Below are 13236 nucleotides of genomic sequence, written 5' to 3'. Positions count from 1 at the left end.
AATAATGTCAATGTTTTTTAATTTCTTATTTCATCATACGTAGCTACGTTAATTACATCTTGTCTCCATGCATACAAACGGTGCTTTTACTGAGACATCAAATGAGGATTCGATAGAAACTTGATAGTAATTGATAGAAAAATAAAAGCTGTGTCAAAATCGAAATAAAGATAAAAACTACATTAAGATTCCTACCCGCGATCTAGATTTCTTCGGGACGTACAGATAATCCCTAAATATTTTGTGTGTTTTCTTTTCCAGGAATTTCCGTTTGTCGACGTAGTAGTAGCAGCTGGATGCAGACGTATTCGTGTCAGACGATGAGACAGACGACATGACCAATGTGTTCCAAAACAATAAAAAATGTCTAACTGTTGGAAATTATCCAGGTAGTGCATCAATAATGGCATGTCGAAGGCGCATCTGCATACACACATCAAAGGCGCTCCATATCACTCGTGTATCCATACATGTAAAATCTTATACGTTGAGGAGCACGTGTACCTGTTAAACTTTTGTGCTTCGGCAATTTTACATTCAAGACATATGGTCAAAATCGATACAGATACATTCGCTACTCATCTTACGTGGGACGATCTAATCAAATATTCATTAGAATTATTGTCTGTAACCTGAAATCGGAGGTAATTATGTGCACTATGTTGCTCGGCTACTATTTAGAGATGTATTTCTAAGTATGCTTATTACATTCGACAAATACGATAATATAAATTTGTGATCTGTTCTCGACAAACTTTGTCAACCGTCTTTCCCCCGCCAAAATACGTAGGAAATAATTCGACTGAAATACTTGTCATTCGGACACTACATTCGTAATTAGACAGATACGTGTCTGGGTAACGTACGATCACCGCCATCACAAAAAAATAACCGGTCTGTCTGATTCAGAGAGTAAGAGATCAATATATCACGGACAGTAAATATAAACGCACAGAGTAACACGCGCCGTGAATATAAAACAAGATATGGGGTCACCTGACCGACTACGTGGGTTTTCTCCTGGTACTCCGGTTTCCTCCCTCATTAATACCACTGTGAGCTAACATCCGGGGAAACAAGAGAGATATGTAAGTTGTAAAAACTTGTTTCATAATTGTTGTAAAATAAATAAAGTTAAAAATAAAGAATATAAAACACGCACTATAAGGGCGATAAGTCTCTCTGACTTGGAGCATCTTCTATTATAAACAAAAACAGATTTCCGATTCCGTTTCTCAAACAATCGATTAGGACTTGGTAATTTTATTTTATGTGTGATATTTTTTTCTTCAAAATTCTTCAACCCTTTCACCACTGTAGACCATAATGGACCCGTCCATATCAATGCACGATAGAGTCTACTAAAGTTACATAGGGATGAAATGGTTAAATAGGGTTTACAGTATAACAAGCTCATCATCATCTCCCATTAAGTGACAGATCTCCTTGATGGAGTGCAATCGTCACTTTGAGAGGTTCCTAGAGGTGGCAGTTAAAAACTTATTTTTTATGGTATTTTCGTATATGATCAAACTATTTACAAAAAGTATACATGAAGTCAGTATAGAGGAAAAGGGTTGAAGCCTACAATTGCTGATTTAAATGAATTTAAATCAAAATCAGGCGATTGGGCGATGTCTGTGGGTATAGAGTTCCAGGTGATGATAGTACGGGGGGAAAATGAATATTTGTATTGATTTGATGCGGCATCTGAGAGTAACCATTCGAGGAAACGAAAAATTGGACATTTTATGACATTTTATGGTCAATTGGTAGAGCGTCTATTTAGAGTTCTGAGGGACCCGCGTTCGAACCCTGATCTGGCCCTGCATTTTCCCGCTCCTGCACCAAGTACAGTTCTACATTTATATAAAAGTGAGAATACTCTTATAGGTAATTATTTTTAATGATTTAATGTAAAAATCCATATATTTACACCGATACCCATAATATAATTATATTTATTTCATTATGAACATCTAAACGGGGTCGACTCTGATGTTAATTTTCTACCATTAGTTGACACATCTGTATCAAACATCTCAACCCATAGACAATACATTGCTTGAGATTTTCCTTAACTTTGAGATGTTTTATACAAGTGGGCCCAGTTGACACTGTCTTTACAGTCACGAACTTTCACACTAATGAATAATGAAATCAACCTCTTCCATTAGATACTGCAGCTGAAATAATATGGATCAGTTTTTATAACATCGAGCTTTATTCGAGCATTATCACGGACTCAGATAATCTAATTTCGTGGCATTATGTTGATATCACGGAATTAGATTAGACCGTGGTTGATATAAAAAAAAAACTGTCATTTAATCAAAAATAAAAAGTAACTCATTTTTAATGGCATAATGTCATAGAACAAAGTCAGTAGTATTTAAGAAGACATCCTCGAGACTCCGAGGGTTCCGCTCACTTATGCTCTTCAGGGAGCGTAACTAATTAAGTGTTCCCCCCTGGAGTTATATCTAACGTCACGCTACCACAATTGGTGCACTACCCAAATTGGTACACGGTCAGAAAATTGTTCGAATAGTACTTAAAAATTTAATTTGAGCATTTTTCTTTGACAGTATAACAAAATAGATATTTAACAGCATTTCTGCCGAATAGTTTTGTTTTCAGGAACATTTTAAGAGTACACGATGACTTCAAAGTAAACATATCAGAAAACCAGTAAAAACGACGTACGTCGACGAAACTTTGGAGGATTTTCAAGGGGTTAAATATAAGCCTGTTTAAATGTTGATTTCTGGTCCTTATATTCGGATAATATAAAAGTGAATATATACAATTATAGTTCAATATGGTATCTATAAAAGCAATATATTTTGTTGTAATCGGCACATCAACTTGTAGAAATAAAAACAATTTCCATAGCCTGTGATATGGTGTACCAATTTGGGTACTATTTACGGCCGAAAAACGGACGAAATCTCACTCCGAGTTAAGCGTTCTATTTTCAAAAATAAATTACTTAGATATAAATCTTTTCCTGAAAATGAACCACCATAGGTAGTCTTTGTCAAGAATCAAGAAACATTCCAGATACAAGATCTGAATTTTTAAAGATCACTAAAAAACTGTCAAAATTGTACCAATTGTGTTAGTGTGACTTTAGTCTGAAAAAATAAAACAGATTTTTTTGATTGTAAGTTCTCAAAATCATTGTTCAAATTTAAGCATTTATTTCTGTCGAATATTTTTATTGAATGTCATTCGATGTATTCACAAATTAGATTATTTTATTTCGTTGTTTAATGAACACATTTTCCCCGATATTGAATTTGCGAAGTATGTATGATATTAATGTAACCCCATGGTGAGCCCCAGTATATAAGGTCATGACTTTCGAAGCGGTCCAGGCTTGAAATGCATGCTGGGTATGTTGGCAAGGAAAATATTCATGGCGGACAGATGAAGTCATGAGAGGGAGTTGTTTACATGCGTTACCATTCACTCGGATATATGCGATTTTGTGTTTGATTTGAAAAGGAAAAGTGTTAACTGAACAATCAGTGATGCAAACCCGTATGTTGCAGTAACTTCAAATTGTCTTGATAATGTAGTTTGGAGGTTTGTTGAAGAAATTTACCGTTTGTGAGTTGCTACTTCGGAGCTTACTCTGCTGAGTGAGTGACAAACTTGTCTCGGAAGCTTTTTAACCATGATTTCTCCTGATTTGTGTCACAGATGACATCAGTCAGTTTGTGTTTCAAGGTAAAATTTATATACTTCTAAATAATTGTTATGTGTTGAAATAATATGAATTCCTACTTTTGTATGAATAGAATAGTAGGCAAATGGGTACATAAATGTCCCGTTAGATTACAGTAAGTTTTGTAAGTTTACTGAGAATTCTGGATATGTAGGGTTTGCCATGTTATCATTCAAAAGATACCTTAACTTTATTTATATTGAAATTCAGTTTCACAATATTTTAATTCATCTGATATTAATTCGTGATTTATAAGAAAACCAAACAGATCCCGCAAAATTTTAAAAGGGTAGGCCTACCAGGTGTTGACTTTTGTATCATGTCAACTTTGAGTTTTTCCTTGTGTGTTGATGCCGTATGTTGTACTGCATGCCTCTTTTTTCAAATTATTACGGTTGTCTTAGCAAGCAAGCAAAGAAAAAAACAATCGCAAATAAAATAAGATATTTTTTGTGTTATTTAATCAACATGAATAAAATTGATTTATCAAATAAAATTGAATTATTAATTTAGACAAAATGAAATAACATGTTGGGTCGAATACTCTCTGTATTCGACAAGAAGGTTTAATTTAAATTCCAGCTAGCACTATCACGACTGATGGAGGACATGTATACTTTTAATAAACACCAATTATCAGACAATATTGGGAACTAGTCAGTTAGTTGATATAGCACTTTCTTGAAGGATATATGAAATCTTGACAATTTCCCTCAAAATTTACCAATCTTACACTTTGACAAAGTTGGCTTGCTACTGATTAACCTTCATATTGGAAGTATGTTATGCATGCCACCTATAAGTCCCCACTCGTGACTGGCAAACCATGTAACTTTTTTTCTGGAAACTTGTATCTAAGAAAAGAAGTATTGGGATCAGTTATAAAATATTAACCTTAACTAGGTTGCATGCAGATTTGAAAAAAAGTCATATAGACATGATTTCAAGCTTGTTGAATTGTTTGAATGGCATGTAAAATTAAATACATCCACTATCTACCCCGCTTATCTATTGATTTGATCTATAACTCTCTTTATGTTCTGCTTTGTCTTTTGAACTTGTATAAAAAATATTATTTTGGGAAAGTTATGCATACAATTTGTATATATTAAAAAGGATATTTCTCAACTTTAAGTCATATTTCTTTTTAATATTTGTACTTCATCCTGGTCCAAGTTGTCATGAGAAAACAAAAAAATATAAATTTGATATTAAAACTTGTTTTTGGATGATATCAACACGACACTGGTTTACAAGTGAAACCCGATCAATGGATTTTTTAGGCATGTAGCTACATTTGTAACTAGATTACTGAAGCTGACTAGAAATGATAATTTGGCTACCTATCGGTATCATCTAAACGTGTTTATCATCAGAGTCTTGTGAACATTTTATCCTCAGTTGAAAGTGATCACATTATTTTTAAATCTTTTGTGATGACTGCATGGTGTCACACAGATATGTTTTTTTTAATTCATTTTATTAGTTAACTTCAGCACCTGCAGTCTCAGCAGACACCTGTGCAAACTAATTACTGTAAACTTACTGTTAAATGTTACATAAGAAAATGTCCTTGGTACCAATAGATTGTGTACTCATATACGTTGGTGTATTGTTGTGTTATACTTTTGACCTAATTGTGTGTGGATTGCCAACAAAACAGGCTACCATAAATATAAACACATCACCAGCTTTCTCTGGTAATTGACCTGACCAGGTTTGATGTTGACTTTGTTATTGAGGCTATTGATATCAATGAAAGGTAGTAATTGGCTAAACAGTTTCTCCTGAGGGTTCAGTGAGGCCCTATCTGTATCTAGTGTAATTGAAAACACAGAATTTCCAAATTATATAATAACTTGATGGCTTATAGTATACACAGTACAATCTATAGTAATTGATCAGAGTTTATAAAGTGTAAAAGTCTAGTAAATGTGATGATAGTCAGCTATTTATTTTACTTATTAGTCTATAATGTGACGTTTAGTTATCTAAACTTACAAGCATTGTTTTGGAGACTATAGAGAATAGAGATTTCTCATATCAGGGATAGACACTAACTTTTTTTGTTTGGTAATGGTAGTCCACAGGACTAGTTGAATAAATTGTATTGCTAGTCCTTCGTCAATGTAACTATCGGTAGTCCAAGATTTCCTGATATGGAAACATCGCGATCTACAGCACAAAACATCAAAAGTAATCGATTGTAGTGGACTTAAAATATCTACTGCCATAAAAATATGGGAAAGTTTTAGGTAAAATTTGACGATTATCATGCAATTTATCTTATTTCAAGCAGTTTTCTAAATTTTAGAAAAAAATATTCTTATTTTATAATCATATTTTTCACAAGTCCAAAGGACCAGTTAGGTTAGGTGATTCACTAGTCCTTACTGAAATCTACTAGTCCAGGACTAGCAGACTAGTGTTAGTGTCGACCCCTGTTAAATCTACTAGTCCAGGACTAGCGGACTAGTGTTAGTGTCAACCCCTGTATATAGTTTTGTATTGTAACCAAATAGTTTGAATTCAAATTTGAATTAAAGGAGATGACATATGAATTCAACATTTTCTCCAAAATACTTTTAAGATATTACTACCTTTTATTGCAGTAATAGTTCTAGTTCTAATGAATAATGACCACCTTCAACATGTTGAAGATTCTGTCATGAGAGAGAGCATAACAATACATACATGTATAGAAGATGATGCTCGTGTATCATAGGTACATGTTTTATTATGTATGGTATGTCCTTATACAGGTGTATTTTTATTTGCTCATTTATTCTTTGCTGAAGGAGGCATTTGTTTTTAAACAAAAAGATTTGATGTGTTCCTTAATATGAAATATCTAGCTAATTCACTTAAAAAATATTTGAGAATATGCTGTAGATTAGACCGTAAATCAGATATATGTGAACTGAACGGAAGAACAATAAAATCTACATTTAAAATTGATTTTTAAGATGGTCTAGTCTATGTAAAAGTAAATTTCCTTTTAACTAGTTCAAGTAAATCAGATTGCCTAAGTACAATTATTGACTTTAAGATCAATTCAATTTTTATTCTGCAGGGTTATCTGGACCTGAGTTATAGACATTTATCATGTGATTTAAAGATTTCTCTTAATTTGATACTTGTCATGTATACCTGTGAGGTTGCATACTGATTATTCAACTGATGTGCAGTTTTAATGATTGTTCTGGCTCACGATAAAATTTTCTGTTGCCTTGGTGTGTATATGATGCCTTGGTGTGGTATATGATGTCTTGGTGTGGTATATGATGCCTTGGTGTGGTATATGATGTCTTGGTGTGGTATATGATGCCTTGGTGTGGTATATGATGCCTTGGTGTGGTATATGATGCCTTGGTGTGGTATATGATGCCTTGGTGTGTAAATGGTGCCTTGGTGTGTATATGATGCCTTGGTGTGGTATATGATGCCTTGGTGTGTATATGATGCCTTGGTGTGGTATATGATGCCTTGGTGTGTATATGGTGCCTTGGTGTGTATATGATGCCTTGGTGTGGTATATGATGCCTTGGTGTGGTATATGATGCCTTGGTGTGGTATATGATGCCTTGGTGTGTAAATGATGCCCTGTTCATTATAACCTCATGCCCTGGTATTTTCTGCTTGTTATTTAGCTTCATATTATATTGATATATAATATTTCAATGCAATGTACTTTTATAATTCTTGTGTTGATTTCAGTATTTATGAGCGGGATCGTCCGCCGTTTGACGTGTGATTGGGAGGACGAGAGATTGCTATGTGATGAACAAGTACGAAATCTTGGGAGTAGTAGGTGAAGGTACGTATTCCAGCTCCTTGTTACATCTCTACTCCTGATTTACACCTTACATTTAATACTCTTGTTGTAGGGTAACATGATTATTTGTTTCCAAATGATAAGGCAGGAGCAAGCACACCTGAGTTCACAGTGACTGAAGTAGATGACAACTTGCATGTCAACCTGATCAACTTTTAATTTGCTATTGTGTTATTTCAGTATAATAAAAAATTGAATTTGCTCTTTTGGTAAGGAAATACAATTCTTTGTTTCCCCGAGATCAAGCATGTTTCATTAGGGGGATACACAAATGTTAACTGTACATGCTTCGTTCAGTCATTTAGAATCTGCTGTTTTTTCCAAAGAAGCTGCAAATAAGATAAATATGACCAGAGAAACTTCAGCATGTGAGGGCGACACAATGTTGTATTAACCTGTCATGTGATCAATATAATCCACTGAAACAGGCCGTTACATAAATGAGGTATAATGATACACTGTACAAGTTATAGTTTAAGGTGTGTACCACAAATCTTGGTCACATTTCTACTCCTGATTTACATGTACATTGTTGCACTACTATATGTGACGGTTATGTATCCAAGTTAAACTCCCTCTTACATTTCTACTCTGTGTTTAAATCATCAAGTTATTGTACACATTGTAGACCTGGCTTATTCTGATTCACCTTAGTTTCCTTAAATAGTCCATGCATTTTTCCGGATCTTCTGTAGTAAATCTGATGGCTTAAATTCCAATGTAAACAGACTGGAGCATCCTTATCAGTTAAACTGTTCATACTGTGTGTAACTGTCATATATATGAAATTAAAATTTCTAAACAGTTTGAGTAAAATCCTAGGACAATTGCAGAGATGGTATGGAAATTGCGAGATATACCTTTAAGTAGTCTGAGAAATAGTTTATATGAATTGAAATGAGATATAAATGTGTCTTTTTTTTCAAAATTATTGCATTTTATTGTCATACTGGGGCTTGGTTCCCGCTTTGTGTTATTGTTCATCATAATGTAGGTATCCTTTTCTGTTTATGTAAATTACCTGACAATCTATACCAGTGCTGACAATCTATCTGTCATGTGTCACAGATACAAACGTTTGAATCATTCATGTTGTGCTTCTGTATAGCCTTTGTCTGGTGATACAAATTTTACGTTTTAATCTCCGTTTTGAATACCTGTAACAGGATGTCAATAAAAGTTACCATGGAATAGTTACACAGCTATTTAGATCATTAAAAACTCGATCAATGGTAACCTAATGTCAAATTTGTATTCTGGGCTGACCTCCTGGCCTTTGTAGTTTGAAGTTCTGACGTAAAATACAACCAACTACAACAAGAAACATGTATTGATTTGTGATTTCCTTTAGAATTGTCAATTGATATAGAAAATCAGGCACCGACTGGATACAATTATTGGTCCAAGATTTTGCATGGAGCGTTTTTATTTATGGTAAAGAGCTTTGACCGTTTCCGACTATTATATTAAATTGCACTGTTGCATTGATTCACTTGTACCTGTCATATAAACAATCTTCACAGTTAGTTCCGACAATTATCCTTCAAACCGAGGGTATTAACTCAGTCAAAATCTAGAATTATATAGAATATGAATTAAATCCTTGAGAGATTATTATATTGAAGGCTTGAGATAACTTTTAATAGACTGACGAGATCATTATTCAGGTTTAAAAAATGAAACCAGTAAGGTATTGCTGAGATAAAAAGTATAACAAATAGTGTTCAATAAATTGTGTGTTAGTTTACCTCTGCTTAATTCACTTTATATCAAAGTAATTTGTTAAATTGACTTATGATATCCCTGCATTTTGCCTGATTTCACTGTCCATGGAGTATAAGTCCTCTTTGTGCTGTGTGTTATTCTGAGAACTAAAACATCCATGCAGACTAGCTTACTCAACATTTCCTTGGGATGCAGATTCACTTTCAGCAAAAAAATTTTGGTAACTTACTCATGGAAATGACCAAGCCAATCAGGTGGAGATAGGTGGAGCTTGTATGGACCTGACTCCACCCATGGCCAGTTGTCACATTCTTATTGATAACATTGTCTATGAGTCGTTGGTTAAGTTCGAACACTGCCACGGATGATATAAAAAGAGTAGATATGGCTCTCCATCTATATAGGGGTTCATAAATTTTGGTTGGAATAGACTGTTTAAATTGTTTGAGTGTTTGTAGATCTACAATCTATATAATGAATTACAGTTTAGGTGCTACTTCCCTCAGATTTACCTCAGGGAAATAGACATAGTCTTAGGGAATCAGAAACTTGCTATATCCCTCGCTGCCATATTTCATATATTAAAGGACATAACTTTGAGCTAAATCATACTTGACACTTGAAAGAATCCCTGTACCACTACCAAAAATGTAACACTGCATTGGACACTTTTTTCCAGCATGACTACAGCTTTCATAAATCATTTCTGAAAAGAAAACCATACATTGTGGCTTGCTGGACTTTTTTTTTTTTTAATAAACAAGAATATGAAATTAACAAAAAAAATCAACAGCAATGTTCTGTGTGAAAAAAATCAGCGGGGCTAGAACAGGAATACAACCCTGGACCTAAAATCTAACCAACTAAGCTATCTGTTCAACAGAAATGCCCTGGTTCAACTGTGCTACACTAACGCTACATTCGCGTATCCCGGTTGAAACAGTACGTGTGGCGCAGAAATATTCTACGATAAACAAACGCACTTGGACCGATCTTTAAGCAGAGCTAAAAATGCACAGTTTTGGAGAATAAAAAACAATGTATCAAGAATATTATGCCCTTCTCTCACGCGTCCACTGAATAACATAAGCTATCTTAAAAACTATATGTGGCTTGACATTGTTTTAGAAAGAAATAACGCAAACTAGCAATAGTTAGCATTTTAGTTTCGGTCAGGTACGTCTGGACCACTGAATCTACACGTGCCGGATGTTCCTGAGGTAAGCCTCGGTTCAGATCTGTGTCTGTCGTTTTCTTTACAGGTTCAACTATTTCAACCGGATACACGAAAGTACCCTTAGTTATCTGGGACAAAATCAAGGGGAGGCTACTTTATACATGATAAACCACAATGGTATTCTGTAGTGCCTGAAGTAGTAGGGACTGTAACTGTTGTTATAGACTTTAGAGTTACTATACATGTATAAGGTCATTCAAACAGACTAAGCGTGCTCCAGCATTGAGTCAGGTCATTTATTCCTGTTTAAATGGAAATTTAAAATAAGTTTATTTCAAATAATTTGTATGCAAAAAATAAAAACGCTTTTTGCATTTTGCCGAATTTAAAATTAAATTCCTCAGAGGTTTTTTACCAGGTATATATATCTGAAATTTATTGAAGTTTTATATGGTTTGGTTTTGTCAGAATTAAACCAAGGATTATTTTAGAAATGAGGCATGCATGTTATGTGTACATGTTATATGTACACAAGTTCAACAGAAATATAAGTTTAATCTGACTAAGTTTTGGAAAGGTGGGTCAATAAGTTAGGCCCATGGCCTCTTTGATCATAAGTACTGTTAAAACAGTACTAGAGATTGAATGTGTTTGGTGTGATTGGTGGGGTGGGGGGTTTGGGGGAGGGGGGTGGTGGCAGCAAGACTTGTGGGGTAAACTTTAGATCTATAATCATTGTTGAATGACAGGTGTTGTTATGTAGTATAAAAGAAGATCAAACAGGAAGAACTATTATACACAAACCCGGCAGAGTTATGATCTTGTCGTGTCCCTGTCTGACAGATTATATTTGTTCATTATATAACTGTCGCTGGTGAAACCAACCGTCATCACTACACTTTAGGGGGCCGTAGATCTTCTGTTCTTCCTGTGATAAAGAAATCAATGAGCTGGGGTTTTATTTTCTTGTTCTGTTTACGAAGTGGTACCCTGTATACATCCCCGATCTCCAGCTAAGTCGCCACTTGGTACCAGATGTCTCACTGACAGTCACATTTCATTCACATTTGGTGATATTAAAATTAATTTGAAATTAATATAATCTTATGAAAAATTCCTAATAATATTGAAAGTCTTTTTATTTTTTTTGTAGACCCTGAAACTAAATAGAGTGCATAAATGATAACATGGCATATTTAGTCAGAGTTAGCATAACATGGCACATTTAGTCAGAGTTAGCATAACATGGCACATTTAGTCAGAGTTAGTGATGATGAATTAAAGTCAGTGTTTTCATTTCTCCTTTAATCACCTGGTCTGTAATAATCTACATGTGTACACACAAGTTATTTGTTTGCATTGTTTCGTCGTAAGTTGGTTGTGTGTGTTCAAGTTATTGAACTGCATTGTAATTAAGGTTCTATGTACGGTGTACAAGGGCATTTGGGTGTATCATCAATTAGGTTTGGAAATCTAAACAAAGGGTATTGAGTAGACTAACGGGTATTGAACTGCCGTGAAATCAACATGACTTGTGATGACTGTCACTAGGGACGTCAATTTCACTGCCCTAGGAGATGTCCATTTCATGTTCCCTGTGGGCTGGTGCAGTACAGGTGTAAAATTGTAATCTATACCCATACACAGGTGGTGCATTTCAGATGGCGGGACTTCATTTAAACCATCCAGAGGTGTCCATTTCCCAAATGATATCTGGAAACAATATGAACTTGTATTGAAAACTGATGGGCATGAAAACTCATTTTGTTGAACTTCAGTAGTTTGCAATACCTAGCTACTTATCATAAGACATGCTTTGAACATGAACACAAAAGGAACATGATAATTATCTGTCACCACAAACGACATTTGCCTTGTACAGCCAGCACACAATGATGTACAGTAAATTACCTATACCAGATATTTCATTTACAGGTTTTATAACTTTAGGCAATCATTTAAAATCGGAAACGCTGTTTTGAATTGATGTGATGACTGATATAAGATTTCGTGATTATTTATATTTCTTCTTTTTTTCTAACTATTCACGAATGTTCTGACTTGAAATTACATTTTAAACATTTTGTTTGATTTCTTATTTTTTTGGTGGTGGTTGGTGAGGGGGGAGGTGTTGACTGTGTTCAAATGCCTACTTTACCATACACACTGTCAGGGGAACTTCATTACCTGTGCGAACCAATGGCCAGCGGTCTAGGCATCAATACATTGGTGGCAGTACTGGGGATTAACTAGAACATTTAATTTTAGCGATAAAACATTTTGTACTAATCTGGAAATTTTCATATTTGTATTGCAATTCCAAGTTTACAAGTTCCTTCAATTTTTAAAGAAATATTTGATCCATTTTTAAGAGCTTGTCATAATCCAGCTGTTGTACAATTTAACTTAATGAAATGGTAATGGAAATGTATTGATATTTTGTAGGGGCCTATGGTGTGGTTCTAAAATGCAGACATAAGGTAAGTCCTTCCTTATGTGTAGATTATATATTGCATCATTTATGTACCAGTTAAAATATGCAAATGGTAACAATTAAAACGAGGTAAGGGTACAGGTAACAATTGATTTACAAATGTTTCCTCTTGATTTGTGTACAAAGAGGTATTTTAAAGCTGGCGTGAGGAGTTCCACCAGTGTCAGCAGTGGTTTGATAAAGTCCAGTAGATGTCCAGCTGTTTTGATTCACTAGTAACTAGTTTTGTCAAAAGTAATCACAACACAAGAAAAGACAAGACTAACATTTTC

The 13236-nt window shown here is 34.5% G+C and overlaps 1 protein-coding gene across 5 annotated transcripts in view; it reads left to right on the top strand.

Moving 5' to 3' along the window:
• The first annotated feature begins 3409 nt into the window (after nt 1-3409).
• LOC110457405 (cyclin-dependent kinase-like 5) overlaps nt 3410-13236 on the top strand; it is a 79058-nt gene continuing 69231 nt past the window's right edge. For all 5 annotated transcript variants that reach the window (XM_021508663.1, XM_021508665.1, XM_021508664.1 and 2 more), the window contains exons 1-3: nt 3410-3735; nt 7451-7550; nt 12916-12950. In XM_021508663.1, the coding sequence (XP_021364338.1) occupies nt 7514-7550; nt 12916-12950 (72 nt within the window). In that variant the 5' untranslated portion in view covers nt 3410-3735; nt 7451-7513. The remainder of the gene's footprint in view (nt 3736-7450; nt 7551-12915; nt 12951-13236) is intronic.

This window comes from Mizuhopecten yessoensis, unplaced genomic scaffold, assembly GCF_002113885.1.
Source record: "Mizuhopecten yessoensis strain PY_sf001 unplaced genomic scaffold, ASM211388v2 scaffold9133, whole genome shotgun sequence".
NCBI lineage: Eukaryota > Metazoa > Mollusca > Bivalvia > Pectinida > Pectinidae > Mizuhopecten > Mizuhopecten yessoensis.
Note: the sequence above shows the minus strand (reverse complement) of the source record. Positions and strands in the feature narration are given on the sequence as shown.